The sequence below is a fragment of the Lepisosteus platostomus genome, chromosome 4, assembly GCF_059453375.1.
Source record: "Lepisosteus platostomus isolate fLepPlt1 chromosome 4, fLepPlt1.hap1, whole genome shotgun sequence".
NCBI lineage: Eukaryota > Metazoa > Chordata > Actinopteri > Semionotiformes > Lepisosteidae > Lepisosteus > Lepisosteus platostomus.
In genome coordinates, this window is record NC_142614.1 from 7,765,918 (window position 1) to 7,782,891 (window position 16,974).

The 16,974-nt window shown below is 47.0% G+C and overlaps 1 protein-coding gene across 6 annotated transcripts in view; it reads left to right on the top strand.

Moving 5' to 3' along the window:
• hdlbpb (high density lipoprotein binding protein b) overlaps window positions 1-11,057 on the top strand; it is a 28,535-nt gene extending 17,478 nt beyond the window's left edge. For all 6 annotated transcript variants that reach the window (XM_088628057.1, XM_088628056.1, XM_088628055.1 and 3 more), the window contains 15 exons: window positions 229-342; window positions 474-560; window positions 968-1,099; window positions 1,494-1,712; window positions 2,137-2,358; window positions 2,838-3,056; window positions 3,653-3,791; window positions 4,389-4,516; window positions 5,492-5,596; window positions 6,364-6,498; window positions 7,127-7,270; window positions 8,120-8,299; window positions 9,204-9,320; window positions 9,696-9,827; window positions 10,537-11,057. In XM_088628057.1, coding sequence (XP_088484183.1) covers window positions 229-342; window positions 474-560; window positions 968-1,099; window positions 1,494-1,712; window positions 2,137-2,358; window positions 2,838-3,056; window positions 3,653-3,791; window positions 4,389-4,516; window positions 5,492-5,596; window positions 6,364-6,498; window positions 7,127-7,270; window positions 8,120-8,299; window positions 9,204-9,320; window positions 9,696-9,827; window positions 10,537-10,629 — 2,166 coding nt within the window. In that variant the 3' untranslated portion in view covers window positions 10,630-11,057. The remainder of the gene's footprint in view (window positions 1-228; window positions 343-473; window positions 561-967; window positions 1,100-1,493; window positions 1,713-2,136; window positions 2,359-2,837; window positions 3,057-3,652; window positions 3,792-4,388; window positions 4,517-5,491; window positions 5,597-6,363; window positions 6,499-7,126; window positions 7,271-8,119; window positions 8,300-9,203; window positions 9,321-9,695; window positions 9,828-10,536) is intronic.
• Window positions 11,058-16,974: the final 5,917 nt, after the last annotated feature.

The window sequence follows — 16,974 nt, forward strand, 5'->3', positions numbered from 1 at the left end:
GGTGTTGTGTTTATGCCCCGGATACCCAGTGTGCACCAGGAGAACTCTAGTGATGTTGGCGTCCTCTAGTGTCTGCGGAGGTTTCCAGGGGCTCAGGATCCTAACAACCTCCTTGTATCTGCGTTACATTTGTTCCACACAGGAAATAGGCCACCTGTCGTAGACTGCCATTCAGATGCTACGTCTTTCTCACCCCTCACCCACTCTCTTCTCATGGCGTCCCCCCAGGTCATCATCAACTTCCCCGATCCATCGCAGAAGAGCGACATTGTGCAGCTGCGTGGGCCCAAGAACGAGGTGGAGAAGTGCTCCAAGTACCTGCAGAAGGTCATCATAGAGCTGGTACGGCTTGTGAACAACAAATAAAGAATGAGAGCACACAAGGATTTGATGAAACTAGGATAGCTGGTGTAGTTAGAAGTGAATCTGACGCCCAGCATTGGATTAAGCTGTCCGCGTTTTTTCATCCCTAGATCGAGAACAGTTTTTCCATCTCGGTGCCCATCTTCAAGCAGTTCCATAAGAACATCATCGGGAAAGGTGGAGCCAATATCAAGAAGGTGAGAAAGTGGGCGGAGAGCAGGGCAGCCGTCCCCAGCCTTGCTTTTTACAAGCCTCACAAATTCACTGCCCATTTCTGTCTAGTGAGAAAACGCAAGTTTTCTTTTTTATATTATATTTATATAAAAATATTACTTTTATTTATTTATTACTTCTAAATGTTACATTTTGTGGCACAAAATTAAATGTTTTTGTTTTAACTTTAGAATTTTAAATTTAAAAAGGGGGCTGGTTAGATTAACTCTGCATTGCAGTAATATGAATTAGGCCCTTTATCTAATTGAAGCGCATGATTACGACAAAGTTAAGGCCCTCTAAACTATAAGACGTGTAGCAGCCCTGCGAAACGGCAGATCCACAGTCTGGATGCAGGATGCGTTGGTGACCGTGCCGTCGGCTCGTACAGATCCGCGAGGAAACGAACACAAAGATCGACCTGCCCACGGAGAACAGCAACTCGGAGGTCATCGTCATCACGGGCAGGAAGGCGAGCTGTGAGGCGGCACGCGACCGCATCCTGGCCATCCAGAGAGAGCTGGTGAGGAGGGGGCCTAAAATAACTTGCAAGCTACAGAAAGGCCACATATTGACCATTGCAGCTTAAGTCATCTCACAATGTTCATTTGCATGATCTTGCTAAGAGCTTGCTATTTTTAGAACTTTTTGGACCCTTAATGGTATATTGTAGCATATAGGAACAACTTAAGATTGATTTTATGCAGAAAAGAGACAGCACTCTTTCTGATGGAATACTGAGACAAGTGGAATGGGATCGTTATATCTCTGATGCGTCCCGATTTCAGACTCTGTAGGGTGCAGGAATGAATTAGCTCTCGGCAGGTGGAAAGCTTCAGATTTCTTGAAAACGAGCCTGCTGTGTGCCACGGTGTTATTTTTGCCTCCCCATCTTAAAGCACTGCGTTCTCATTTAGGCAAACATCAAGGAGGCGGAGGTGTCGATCCCGACCAAGTTGCACAACTCCCTGATCGGGGCCAAGGGGCGGCTGGTGCGCTCCGTCATGGAGGACTGCGGGGGCGTGCACATCCACTTCCCCTCCGAGGGCTCGGGCAGCGACAAGGTCACCATCCGCGGGCCCTCGGACGAGGTCGAGAAGGCCAAGAGGCAGCTGCTGCAGCTGGCTGAAGAAAAGGTAGCGGAAGTGAAAGGGATTCACCGCCGAGAGACGGGCTGCAGGCCTGCCAGCCTTGTCCCATTGGTAGATGAATGGATTTTTCCAGGTTATAAGAAAAAAATATGAATGGCCCGTTTCAAAGCTTTGGGTATAATTGAGAATTTTTCAGATTTTTTTTATTAATCAATTCTGCTTGAGAATCCAGTAATGCAAAGTTGCAGACATTAAATCTAATCAGCGTACGGGTTCGTTTACATGGTTATTTTGCAAGTTTGTAGTGCTGAGCAGCCCTTTAACGAGGCAGGTTACTGGGGGTGGGGAAATAAATGGGATGTAGGAACTCCCGGAGGAAGTGCCCGGAAAGGAAGAGCACTGTCCGGCTCTCCTCCAGTCAGCTGTCACCCACCGTTCCCCCCCCCGTCCTGCCCCCTCCCCTCCACAGCAAATCAACAACTTCACAGTGGAGCTGCAGGCCAAGCCCGAGTACCACAAGTTCCTGATCGGCCGGGGCGGTGGGAACATCCGAAAGGTGAGGGACCGCACCGGCGCCCGCATCATCTTCCCCTCCGCCGACGACCACGAGCAGGAGCTGATCACCATCGTGGGCCGGGAGGAGGCTGTGCGGCAGGCCCAGCGGGAGCTGGAGACGCTGATCAAGAACCTGGTAATGAACGCAGCAGTTTCCTCGCCTACCCTCGAGCCGGGAGACGGGCCCCGCTTGATACCAGATACAGCACAGGAATGAGCAGGGCGCGGGGGGGTGATCCTGACGTAGGCAGGAGGGTGTGGGCGGGTCGGCAGCGTTTAAATGAAAATCTGAAGTTTCACCCTTATCAAAATTGTTCTGTGATAATGGAATTACAAAGATCAGCACCCTAGTGTTAAGCCTGCTGTGCTTGTTTCCTGTTTAAGCAAATGTTGAATGTGTGACACGATGATGGAATTGTAATGCATTCGCACAGAAGGCTGTTATTTCTGCTCGTAACATAAAGGGTGGGAGGGACATTTCTAAGCGGGGTGATGAGTGATGGAAGAAGAACAATTCCCTTCTGTTTGTTGGGGTCCCCTGCCTTCCTCCGCAGTCGAAATACAGGCGTAAGCTCCCCGGGATGTTTGCGTTGAGCTCCCGCGCTCTTCCCCCAGGACAACGTGGTCGAGGACACGATGGTGGCCGACCCGCGTTACCACCGGCACTTCGTGGCGCGGCGCGGGCAGGTGCTGCGCGAGATCGCGGAAGAGTACGGCGGCGTGACGGTCAGCTTCCCCCGCACCGGCGTGCAGAGCGACAAGGTCACGCTCAAGGGGGCCAAGGACTGCGTGGAGGCGGCCAAGAAGCGCATTCAGGAGATCATCGAGGACCTGGTACTGCCCCGCCCCCTCGCCTTCACTCGTCCCCAGACCTGTGGCGTTCGGGCCCCGTCCCATGATGCTGCATGACGCTAGCATGTTCGCTCTTTATTCTTTTCCTCGATCGTGTTTGGATTGGATTTTCAAGTCCTCCAAAAATCACTGCCAAGGTCCTGGATGACGCAGTGGACAAAGGGGGGTTCCCCGCCTGAATTTATTCACAGCAGCTACAGACAGTGCAAAGGCCTGAGAATACCATTGCTTCATTCCTGCCATTGAAGTTGAGTGGATGGAGATCCAGCAAATGGGAGCTGATGTGTTGTCGGTGCAAGGGAGAATAAAACTGTCAGGTTGCAAATAAAGTAAAAGAACCGTTAGAGACGCATTGCTTAAACCTTTCTAACAACGTGTACCATATATGACAGTTTTGTCCCCAATGCCTCATCCTCATACAGAAGTCAGGGCTTTTAAAAGTACTTCTGGATACACCTTAAACCATCTTTATCACGCTGGGCTGTACTACCACAGACTTGCAGGGACCTTTGTCATATTAAATTATTCTGATCTGTACCGTGCCTTTTCTCTCTTGTCTGGTGCCCCTGGATGTGCAGGAGGCTCAGGTCACTGTGGAGTGTGTGATCCCCCAGAAGTATCACCGTGCTGTGATGGGGCCAAAGGGATCCCGCGTGCAGCAGATTACCCGTGATCACGACGTGCAGATCAAGTTTCCCGAGCGCGAGGAGAGCCTGGGTCAGTACAACACCATGAGAGTCGCCATCACCCATCACCCATCACCATGTCTGCCATTTGTTTCTTTGCCTGAATTGGTTTTCAATGCTGTTCTCAAAATCCAGCCCTGGCCTACCGCAGAGTTCTGTCTCTGTTCGTAATTAGAAAAATCTTAATGAACTTCCAGCAGCTGCTTCTTTGTGATTTTTCATTTTATTATTTCACGTTAACTTTGTGCCACATGGCCAGAAGCCCATGTCAGTGTAAATCCTCCCGTCTTCAGGCTCACTGTTCTGTATTTTGAATTTTCAAATCCACACATGCACAATGTCTAGAGTTACGATTAAAAATCCCCCTTATTTTTTCTGCTCCATCAGCGCAGTTTGAGCAGTAGCCAGGGGTTTAAATCCTCAAATTGATTTAAATGGATGCTGCAGTATGGTCTTCCTCGTGTTTGAAAGGTGTATGAATCTTGCGTAAAACCTGAATTGTGGGCAGAGATATGAGATGGTAAAACACGCCTTAACTTTCCTGTACCGAGATGGAATTATTACAGATGCAACGGAGAAGTCCAGCTGGCAGGCTTTAGTGAACTACTGTTCCTTGTTTTCTGCCCAGGTGTGGAGCAACACCCTCAGGAAAATGGCGATGTCAGTGCGGAGTTGGACCTTCTGCCGAAGAAGTCCGATATCATTGTGATCTCCGGACGCAAGGAGAAGTGTGAGGCGGCGAGCGTGGCTCTGCTGGTGCGTGCCGGGCGGGGGGGGGGAGAGGAGTCCCAGAACATTTCATGAAAAGTGCCTCCTCTTCTCAGTCTTAAATGCACCTTCCTTTAGATTCCACCAGTGATCTTGGGATTGTGTTTCCTGGTTAGCACCTTTTTCCTGCAAACTTCTGGAATCGCTGTTGATTCCATTAGAATATTCCAGCACGGGAGGGTATGAATTCCATGCAAGCCTTCTTCCAAAATGGCATCTGTGATTGTCTGCTTCTTTTCACACTGTGATTCCCCCAGTTCTTGATTGGAGGAGAGCGAGCGTCTTGCACTGTTGGCACTGCTAGCTCGTGTGGGCCCCAGCAAGCAACGGGATTCACAGTTAGGCTCCAAGCTGGACCTACTGTATCCAAGTCAGTATTGCCTAACCCTGATGGAGCTCAGCTTATTGTGTGCCACTGCTTGGAGGAATCCTAATCACAGTTAAAAGTTGTAGGTCTGACCACAGCCAATAATGTCTTAACTGTAGCCGAGCATTCCAGCCTGTTCACTGGTTCAGCCAGTTGGGAGGCATTTCTTTTGTAAATTTCTTCAGTCTGCATATTTCACTGCTAACACTTAATTAAGGGTGACCAATAAGACTTGCTAGAGAGAGGCTCAGTGGCGCACAAGTTATTTGTTGCTAAAGATTGGGAGCACTTGAAAGTTATTAATCAATTAAGCCAGATATGTGTTTAAATAAAGGAATCTCTGTTCCTTTAGGGAAGAACCACGCTAGCTATTCAGCTTTGTGTTCCAAACTGCCTGTAATTGAATGAATCTTAATTGATTGCAATTAAATTGTTCCACATCTTTAAAATCTGGTGATTTGTTGGTGACGTATCAGATTAAGGTAGGGCTCTCCACAGTTGTAGAGATGGAGAAAGCTGCTTCAAGGGCACAGAGGTGAAATACGAGAAAGGGAACTGATCTAGAACACGTGGATCTGTGCGTCTCTCTCCTCCAGGCCCTGGTCCCGGTGACAGTGGACGTGGAGGTGCCCTACGATCTCCACCGTTACATCATCGGCCAGAAGGGCAGTGGCATCCGCAAGATGATGGAGGGTTACGAGGTAGCGGCTTAGGCCTTAACGCTTGTTAGCTTTTTCACGGTTACATCTATGTTCTTTCGCCCTTCAGCTGATGCCTTTATTGCTTATCACGGTTAACAGCCTGACACAGCCTTGCCTGTTTCTGCAAGGAGAATGTATTTAGTAATATTAATAATGTATAAGTATGAAGGAGCCAAACTGTTCTGTGATTAAAGAGTATTGTGATGGAGTTGTACTTCTGGTGCAGCACCTCTGCCAATCGCAGACAGTGAAGAAGGATTTAAAACCCTCAACGTTGCTGTGAGACGTACAAGTGATCAGAGTAAATTTAACAAGATTTTGTTCATAGATAATACAATTAATTTATGACATTATGAGCCTTATTTGTTGTTCTCTTTTCTAACTGTGTAAGTAGAAACATGAATATATATAGGTTCCGTGAAACACACAGTGGAACATACCACTCTTAATGTCAAAAGTGCTTTAATCTTAGCATGTTTGGTTGCTGTGCTCTCTCAGCCTCTACAGAAGGCGGGCTGTCCCATGCTCCTCGTGTTTTTAAATAATAAAGCCTGTGGCTTTAAGACTGCCTTGAGGCTTGATGACTGTTACCTCCTCCACTGTGTTTACCCTGGGGACACTGTGGGGTGACAGTGTCGTGTGGAATGCTTGCCTGACCCCGGCACTGTGCTCACCCAGTGAAATGGATGCGGACAGGGCTGGACAGGAGTAGACTGTGGTCTGAGATTGAGATATGAGAATGACCATCTGTGCTCTGTCGCTGGCAGGTGAACATCTCGGTGCCCCAGCCGGAGCAGCAGTCGGACACCATTAAGATCACGGGCCAGGTGGCCAACGTGGAGCGCGCCAGGCTGGGCCTGCTGGAGCGGGTCAAGGAGCTGCAGGCGGAGCAGGAGGACAGGGTACCGAGTCTTACTACCACTCTTAAATCTGGTCTCTGGCGGCCGAGGTGTTCGAGCACACCTGATGGGGACCTTGTCCCATGAACACAAACCGCTGCCGCAGCGTAATGAGGACCCAGGAAGGCCTCTGCTTTTATCTCTACTTGGGTTCCAACACCAGTAGGACTTTTCTGATGGAAAATACTGCACTAGACTTGCCACCGAAGTGATTACGACAACATCTAGTTTGCTCTAACCGACACTAAAATCACATGCAGTAAAAATATTTTATAGAGCCAAAAAAGCCATCGCATGCATTCAATTAAGTACCACAGGGTAAAAAATAAGTCTTTTTTCACTACAGTTTTTTGCAATCTTGAGCCCACGTTAACAGAGGGCACCGTGTAATGTACAAACCAATAAATGTTGTATTATACTGTGCGGCATCTTCCCATGGTTTTAAATGGGGAGTTTAGAGAGACGTATGACGTTTTACCTGTTACACTACCTATTTTATAGTTCTCGAGCGTGTAGCCTCGCTCTGAAGTCCCCCAGAGCGGAGATGTTCTGCAGGCTGGTCTGTGTTCGAGGCGCTGTCCGACTGATCCTCTTGCCCTTTACCCTGACCGCACCGATTTGTTCTTCGCAGGCTCTGCGGAGCTTCAAGCTGACCATCTCTGTGCATCCCAAGTACCACCCCAAAATCATCGGGCGCAAGGGGGCGGTCATCTCGCAGATCCGCAAGGACCACGACGTTAATATCCAGTTCCCAGACAAGGGCGACGAGCAGCAGGTATAGGCGCACATCGACTGCCCCGAGACCCCCAGCTGAGACCCGCAGATAGTGGGCTCCTCGCAGCTTGGTGGGGGCCAGTCTTGTTAGTCTGCTAGCACAGAGACAGCCCAGCCAGAAGAATGTGAAGAACTCTGTGCATTTTCTTTGCAATAAAGAATCTTCCGAAAATAGAAAAATTGCCACCAACTTTTGTCCCTGATTGTATTGCAGATGGTGAACCCTGAAGGTTTAAGTTAGGGTTATAATATTCTCTTGATTGAAAAATAGCCAAGTGGTTTCTGCACTATATGCCTCTTCAGAATGAATGTGAAATGAGTAGAAATTGTTGACAAAGCTCAGTCTTTTTCCCCACCTCTTGATCTTGGTAGTGCAGTAGAGTACAGCTGAGAGAAGTCCAGGGTTTTGCTTCAAATTTAGTATTTATTCTGATAATTCTGAATACATTCCGATTTCTTTTCGGTGCAAATCTAGAGGTTGGCAGTGCTATAACAGATAAAAAAAAATATTTTATGTTTTAAATTTATGGGGAGATAGAAATAATGTAGAAACTGCAACAGAGCAGAAGAAAATGATAGTTTTAGACCATGAGGTAATGTCTGTGCAAGTGAGCTGGCTCTCACGGGATTGTGCAGCGATTTTTCCAAGCTTTGCTTAGCCGTCCAGTGAAGGACTTGCCTCTTCAAGAGACCTGGTCTCCATGCCCGTTTGGTATCATGGCGCTCGTGTTTCCCCTTTGAGCTGAAGGTAGCATCCCTTCAGAGCTCTTTGCTGCCTCCCGACGCACTCCTGCAGCGCACCTTGCCGCGCGTGCCCGCCCTCAGCGCCCCTCTCTGCCCCTTCCCCCAGGATCTGATCACCATCACGGGGTACGAACGGAACGCGGAGGCGGCAAAGGAGGCGATCGAGCGGATCGTGGCCAACCTGGAGGAGATGGTGAGCGAGGACATCAAGCTGGACCACCGCGTCCACGCCCGCATCATCGGGGGCCGGGGGAAGGCCATCCGCAAGCTCATGGAGGAGTTCAAGGTAGCAGATGCACACACGCGTTTCTCTTTTTATGCTCGTGAGGGCATCCTGTTGATTCTCAGCCTCTCATTTGCTGTTCTGTACCCAAATGAAATTTTGAAACAAGGTGAAAGTGGTTCTGGTGATTTTAAGCCATCTGGTTTCTAAAAAATATTTTGCCTTGTTTAATAATAATTCTTTACACTTTCTGGACACTCTACTTAAGAGCTTTTCAGGCAATAGGGACTCCCCTCCACCACCGCCAGTGTGCAGCCCCACCTGGATGATGTGACGGCAGCCATAGTGCACCAGTACACTCCCCACACACCAGCTCTCAGTGGGGAGGAGAACAGAGTGATGAAGCCTGTTCAGAGAGGGGGATTATTAGGAGGCCATGATTGGCAAAGGCCACGGGGGAATTTGGCCAGGACACTCTTTTTGAGAGATGCTCAGGGATTTTTTACTGACCACAGAGAGTGAGGACCTCGGTTTTATGTCTCATCCGAAGGAGGGCGCCTTTTTACAGTGTAGTGTCCCCGTCACTATTCTGGGGCATTAGGACCCACACAGACTGCAGGGTGAGCGCCCTCTACTGGCCCCACTAACACCTCTTCCAGCACCAACCTTAGTTTTTCCCAGGAGGTCTCACATCCAGGTACTGACCAGACTCACACCTGCTGAGCTTCAGTGGTTTGTCAGTTGTGGGTTGCAGAGTGATATAGCTGCTGGCCGAAAAAATCCATTAAAAAATCCATTTGTTTCAAAATACATTACTGTTGTCCCCTCTTTCAAACACAGATGTGATGATCAATGGGGAAAGCTGACATGTCTCCCCTGACGAACACTCTTGTCACACGGTGGTGCTAGGGTGCAGTTGTGTGACGGTGATTTTAAAGGTTTTTTTCTTTCTGCGTTTCATCGGCAGGTTGATATCCGGTTCCCCCAGCCAGGCTCCGAGGATCCGGACCGGGTGACAGTGACGGGGCTCCCCGAAAACGTGGACAACGCCATCGACCACCTGCTCAACCTGGAGGAGGAATATGTGAGTCTCGCTCAATGAGATCCGTGCTATGTGTTTGAAAAAGCCGTGGCCTCTTCACCCACTCCCTGAGAAATTCAGGGTAAAATCCTGCAATTTCAGTCAGTAAATGAATTTAACTTTCAAATTTTGTTTTGCCTAATGAGTAGGCTGACCCTACCTCCACTGTCAGTGGGACAGCATTTTAAAATTGCTTTCAAAAGCTGATGTGTAAATTAAGCATTACACCTTTGCTGATCAGGTCTTCATACTTCCTGACAAAAATAATCCCAAGTAGACACCTGATATAAAATAAAGTTGACTATTATTATTATTAATAATAATAATAAATGATAATGTGAATATTCCTAAGAAAATCTCCCGTCTATGTATCTCAAGATGATGAACGTGACAGAGACGGAGACCATGGCTGCCTATATGAAGCCCCCCTCCCGCAGCGAGGACGACCACAGGGGTCCAGCCAAAGGTTTTGTGGTACGGGACGCCCCCTGGAATGTCCCAGGAAACAAGGTCAGAGGGCAAGGGGCACTTGGAGCCAATGGGTGGGGTTTGAGGGGCTACACAGTCTGCACTTATTATGCCATCCCTTTGCCATTTCACAGGCATCGGCACGCAAAGCTGACAGGAGAGGTTTCTGTGGGTGTGCTTGCTTGTTTGCCCTGGTTTCATTTCATTTTCATTTTCACAGCCGTGAGCTGTGCTGTACTCCAATGCATCACTGGTACACCAAGATTAGATGGTTCTAATGGCTTATAGGAGGAGCACAAGAGCTGCAAATTATGCACTCAGTGATCCCCTAAATGAGCACCTGTGCAGGTCAAGCAGTTCAGGAGTCGCAAATATTTCAAAACGTTATTTTGTTAATCCAATATATCTGGCGGCCTTAAAAATATCATTCAAATTCATCATTCTTTGGTATTTTAGTGTTTCATTCTCCTGAAACCAGGTTGCCTGTGGTTTAAGTAGTTTCCCTTTCCGAAGGAGATGTGTAAGGGAAACAGCTTGTAACTTCAGGATGGTGACTAATGCTAGTCAATTATTTTAAATAACCTGGTTCTTCTCAAAATCAACCTTGAAGAGCATTAATTTTGGGGGAGCAGGCGGCACCTGTGGGATAGTCCAAGGTTAACCCACTGGTACAGGCTGGACCAGTACCACCACCAGCGGCAACACGCTTTCGCCCGCCTCCGCGATGACCTCTGACCCCCGGTGTCCGCAGGCCCCAGACATGAGCAGCGCAGAAGACTTCCCCACCTTCGGCACCGGAGTCGCCCCCAAACAGATGTCCGCCTGGGGCCCCAAGAAGTTCTGAGAGCGTGGGGAGATGGGGGGGGGGGGGGGGAAGAGACAGCAGAAGAACGTGGAACCCACCTGCTTGGGCCGGGGCTCTGCAGGCACAGACGGTTCCCCCTCCTCTCTCTCCATCTCTGTCCATCCTGATGCCAGCTCTCGGCACGCCTCCATCCCATCAGAGCCACCAGGAAGGGAGAGGGAGTGCCCATCTCTGCTCTGCCACCCTCCGCCTACCTGACCACAGCCCGGAGAGTCGGGGCTCACCCCACCTCTGCAGAACAGGCCTGGGGAGCCTTCAGTTCTTTTAGTCCTTCAGCAGTGTCTCTGTCTTGCTAGAGGTAGGCTGACGAGACGAGTTCCCCCAAACCAAGCGAGACAGCAGTCCTGAATAGAGCTATCCAGTGTCATTCCTCCATTGGGTGGCAAATCTGTAGTCTAGCTCTTTTTTTTTAAAAAAAAAAACACCTTATGAGTCGATGGGAAAAGAAAAAACGTTTTTAAAAACATCTCAGTGGTTCAGTGACAGTTGCAGAGAGTGCAAAGGTTACAGGAGGGGAAGCAAAAAGTAGGAGACTTGACCTCTGACATTTAGACTGTAGGGCTTGATGCTTCCTTTAAACAGAGTGGAAGGATCTTTAAGAAACTCTTCTTTTACGTTACCCTGATAGACATCAAATTATTTGTATCAAGTGTGCTTATACGTGTTAAAAAGAGGCTACTGATAGATAAAAGAGACGATGAAAGAATTAGTGCGTCAGTGTCTTAGACGTGACCCAAGACTGTTTTAAGCTCTTGATAGCAGCGGCACCCTGAGAGAGATGTAAAGATGCCTATATATTTTTGTTTGTAATGTAAACCTGTAGGGTTTATTTCATCAGGGTAACTGCCGTGTTGAAGACAGGAATCCGTTTCTTCACAGTGCTGCTCTGTCTACCTTTGAATGGACTCAAACTTTTCCAAAGATGGGGAGCAGATTTACTGATCTCCCTGAAAAAAAAAAAGGCCACCGACAAGGGGTGTGAGTACTGGGGCCGGGGGAGCATGGGCATTTTGTGTTGACTAAACAGTAAGTCGAGGTGACTGACTCTATCTCCCTGTCTTACCCTATGCGACCATAGGTTTCAGTGTCAAAAAAAAAATGGCAACCCGAATCAGCAGGGCCATTTTTTCCGAATCTTCTGCTAGGTTGGCACGTAACTCCCTTTTCCACGCCCATTCCCACCTGAGAGGAGGGGAGGGGTACTGGAGTAGTTAACCGCCCGGTTCTGCTTTTCCGCACTCTTTCTTCCACTGCAGTTTTGAAAGGCCGGACAACGCGGAAGTGTCCGCAGCAGAGAGCGGGGCCGCTGAGAAACCTGTCCTGCTCCGGGCTGCGCTGTCTCGGGGACGCCACGGGGGAGCCTGGCGGCGCAGGCCGGGGCACCGGCGGCGTTCTTGGCCGTAATCCTAGAGCCGCACTCGTGTGTTTTAAAAAAAAACCTTTTCGGAACCGCGGCCCTAGAGCTTCGCGTTGTGCGCGAGCAGCGCTGTACGAAAATTCAGGTGAGCCACTTGAGCAGTAGCCATTTGAACTTTAAAGAAGGACGTGTCGTTTATTCGGATTCGCGTTTGTTTTGGGTTTTTTTTTTGCTCCAGAACGATCTCAGCCTCTGTCTCTGTCGGAAACCCTGTACACTGTGTTTGTGCTTACTTCCAGTTTTTTAGAATAAGCCATATTTTCCCCAGTCTATTTTGTTCTTCCCTTCCTCTCTATGCTTTTTTTTTTCTCTCTGCTGGTACGTAAGTCCTGGCTGCTCTGCTTTTCTATATATATATATTATAAATATAGAAGTTATATTTTTTATTTTTGAGCCAAAACAGCAAAAAGCACACAGTTCCAGAACATACGCCATCTTATCCTGAATCAAATCGCTTGGTTTGTACCCGGCGGAATTTAAAAGGTGTACATAACAGGGATTTTACTCCACTTGTTGTGCCCAGAGCATATTTCCCTGTTAATCTCTTTGATCAGAAAATGCAGTGAGTGGTTTGTATGGAAAAATAAGCTATTTAGATTAACGTAGTCTTATATGAAGGATTTTGTTTACAGAAAAGAGTTCTGTATATACTTGTAACCCTTTTATTAGTCGAAAAAACATGAAAGGGAAGAGGTATTGGTTATTTAATTTAGGTGTTGTTTTAGGATTGGGCTTATACCGGATGCTTTTATATAACAATTTCAATTTTGTCACTTTCCTGGGGGGAAAAATGAAAGTCGTGTATTTACTTGAGCATACCAGCTCAACAGGCCAGAGCTTTCGTCTTCTGTATCTGTTTCTGTGTTGTGTGGATGGAGTACTAGTCCATGCCAGAGCTAGCCCCAGCAGGTCTGGTTACACGTTTAAACAGCTGGGTGGACTGGAGCAATCCAGATAAAGTTACCTTGCTCAAGGATACAGCAGCTCTGTCTGCAGTTGCTCATGCCAGCAAACCTTCCAGTTAGGAATGCAGAACCTGACCTGCTGCCCCGCGATCCCTGTTAAAAGAAAACTGGACCGTTTTTAACTCAGGACTTGTCACGCGTCGTAGATTGTGCTGCCCTACGTCCTCGACTCTGTTGTATACAGTTCAGGTGGGTAACTACGTCAAGATGCGTAGTCTGCAAAGGAACAAGTAATAGGTTTATTCCATGCTGAAAAGAGAAGAGAGAAAACTCAACGTTTCGGCTGTGAAGTTTCTTCAGGTGACACCTTCTTCAGGTTGTGTTCTCTTCTCTTTTCATCTTGGAATAAACCTGTTACTTGTTCCTCTGTTGTATATAGATTGTTTTCTGAGGGCTCTGCACTCTTTAACTGGAAGGTGGTGGGATGGAGTTCCCCTCCTGCGGATACTGGTGTACCTTTGCTCAGGGATACTCTACCCTGGTGGCTCCAGTAAGCCCAGCTGTGGACATGAGGGCGAGACCTGCTGAGAGGTGAACCTGCAGTGGACTGCACAGGCCTATCCAGGGGGCAGCGATGTACTGCCAGCCTGCTTCATGCTGCAGAAATCTAGAAACTGCCTGGCCTGATGGAAACCATGAGACTTGTGCAAGCTCTTCACTTTTTACAAACAACATACGTACTGTATCCAAACCTGATGTGTGCTGTTTCAGGAATAGGTAGCAGATAGTGCGGCTAGTTGGTATTTATTGAATCTGAGGTGGCAGAGGGCTCTCTTCCAAGGAAGCATTGAATAAGGCTCATCATCTGTGAAGCCGAGTGGATCTGAGAAAAGGATGCAGCTGCCCCACTTCGGCCAGCTACGATGTTGCTGTTTTTATAGAGCACCTCGGAGTAATGTGGAATTAAGAAGGCTGGATCGCATTTAAACACTGGAAATTAAAACCCTCTTCATAGAGATTAAACGTTTAGTGAGGATAAATACTCTGAATGGTTATAGTGTGCTTCATCAGGGCTTGGTTGCCTTGTTTTTTATGTGATCTTCATTGTGCTGTGGTATGGCAGAGCTGTGTGGTGCAGACACATGCAGGAGATGCCTTAGGAGTGCCTCCCTGGGCGACTGGAGGGTTGGGCTGGCATAGATCATACCCACTTGAAGCGGTAGAGAACATAGGAAAGTTAGATCCTTCAGGAGAAAGGTCTGTCTTTTATTTATTTGTTGATTATTATATAATTATCTGCCTCTTTTTTAAAAAAAAAAGCTTTAGTTTGCAGTTTTAGTGCTGAATAGCCCAGTCTTAGAGTTCCTTTTTTTTTTGGCTTAGTCATGGGTGAGATCAGGGTTTTTTTTTTTTTTAAGGTCAGCCTGGCAAGTTTATCCCCTCTTAGTTTTTGTCAAACAAATAATTTTCTAGGGTCTTTCAGTCTTAATTTATATAATTTAGAATTCTTTGTATAATAAATGTTTTTTTTCTTTTAAAGCTTGATTGGAGACACCTTTTTTTGTTCCGTTTTCCTTTATTCCTGAGCTTTACACTGGACATATTTAAATGAGAGCAGTATTGACACTGTGCTCATGTGACACAACACCAAGCACAAAATGGAGGAGGCTCACACCCAGTAGGGAGTGGCACAGCATGGCCCTCATGCACAATGCCAGAAAAGAAGGTATAACCATGGGTGATGGTTGAGGAATTACAGAAGTACTATGGGGGGGGGGGGCACTGCGTAGTTCTGTTTTGTGTATTTTTTAAGTAGTTTCCAGATCTAAAATAGCTGAGCTCTGTGAGGTGCATGGGAGGACTTTAGTTTTGACTGACTTCCCTGTCTTTTTACTGTAATACACGGGTATAAAGGTACTTAAGAGTGCTGCAAAACCACAACCTACTTCATCAACGTCAAGCTACTGACCTCAGAGCCTGACAGTGAGCTTTTCTCCCTGGGTGGGTGCTGCACTCACCTCTGTAGGTTCAAAGGCGTACGTTCTTACATTGTGTAGTGGTGGGTTTTTATGATTGAACAGCTGTGCATCAGTGCAGAAAATAAGGAAATCTAGGCTTCTGATTCAGTTATTGTTTTGATGGTGTTGATTTTTTTTCATTTTATAGTGTCTTTTGTTTTAAAGATGTCAATTATTTTTAATACAGCCTTTAAACAACATACCTGGCATGTATGCATGCCCCGAATCCAGCTCCTGAGTGGGCTCCCCGTCGATCCAGTTTAGAACTGATTTCAACCCGAGTTCTTTAACTACTGGATTCCCATAATTATTTACTGAACTGGTCCCCGCTGCTAACTTCCCCGGGGGTGATGGCTTAAGGTGACCTACAAATCCTGCAGGATTGCCCTATGTGTCCGAAGCCAATACCCCGGATTAAAACTGCACCAGTAGCCCTGTCTCAGTGTAGCGGCTGGCAAACTGCAGAAAGGAACAGCCCAAGCATAGGCTCCTTCAAAACCCCCTGTATTCTAAAGTTCAAGTTTTCACAACCAAAGACTAAAAGACTGTGTGTGGCGTAGCTGTCTCATTTCAGACGGTAGGACTAAGTTGTGAGCCGGGTTAATTGCCTGTACGGCGCGATGAACTTTGTGATCAACTAAATTAGTTATTCCTCCTCCAGTTTGCAGAGCTAGCATGACGCATGGTGATGTGTGCTGAACTCACATTTCAAATGCATTTAAAGGTAGCATTTTTCTTTGTTTTACCTGAGACTGTGGGTTACATGGTACCGAGTTGTATACACGTATATCCACTCACAGAGGTCCTCATTACCAGTACTGTAGGGATACACAGGAGTCAGTCTCGACTACGAACTGGACACAATTCGATACGTTATGTTTACTAATGTTTTACAGGAAAAGGACTATTTTTTTGGTCTTCATTTCTTTTTTGACAGCCTAAGAAAGGGTTTTGATCTTGTGAAACTCTGCTGCGCTGTCAGGTTGACGACGGGAGATCAGGGGTGCGGTATGGTAAATGGGCTGTATCTTCTAGCCTAGAAATTTCAGAAAACACATGGAGTTTACTGTCCTGCTGCAGCAGGCTAGGGTTTAAAATCTAGGATTGCATGGTCCCTTTGAAATTTAAAACACATACTTACTCTTTTATTATGATTAGATGGTTGTGGAGACTGGTATGGACAAGTCAAAGCATCTGTTTTTCTTTCAGTACTCAGCAGGATATTCTCTCTCCTGCTGTCCTTTTTAAACAGTGAGTCTGAGTCTGTCAGCATTTTGTACTTGTACTGCCCAGACTTTTTAAAAATGACTAACGCCTGTCACTTTTAAATGTTAACAGATTTCATACGGATTTTTTAATGTTAAAAGTTTGGATGCACTTACAATCTCGCAAACAAAGGTTGTGAAAGTTTTCAAATGCTTAAGTTATCCTGAATTGGCCATGAGGTGCGCTTCATATATTTCACTGACCACCAAAATATCCTTCTGTAATCAGCAGCAGAGATTGAAAGGGGTTTGAGCTGTGGTACTGGAGAGCTCCCACAGTCCAGCAAGTTATTGTAGGTCTGTCCTTAAATCACGTTTCTTAAAAGCATTAAACCGCTTCTTTCTGACTGGAGGTGGTGTTTATGTCCAGTTCCATAGTTATGAGGCCGTGAAACCGTTTTGGCCCTTGGCAACTCTCAAGGTCCAATGCTGGTTAGTGAACCGACTGAACAAATGATCTCTCCAGGGTTGATCAAAGGAGCAAAATCATCATTTTGCAAGTTTTTCACAAGCTGGTAACTTGAGGTATAACCTGCTGGTACTCTGGTATTAGTCTTTTCCATGCGTGAAAAATTAAAAGACCTTTACTATCCCAAAGTTGAGAAAGTCATTCGTTGACTAATTATAATTAATGATAATTCTAAACTGGTGCCCTGGTACTCTAATCCAGCTTTCCTCCTGGACCCATCCTAGGGATGAGGGCCATGCTGCTGCACAGT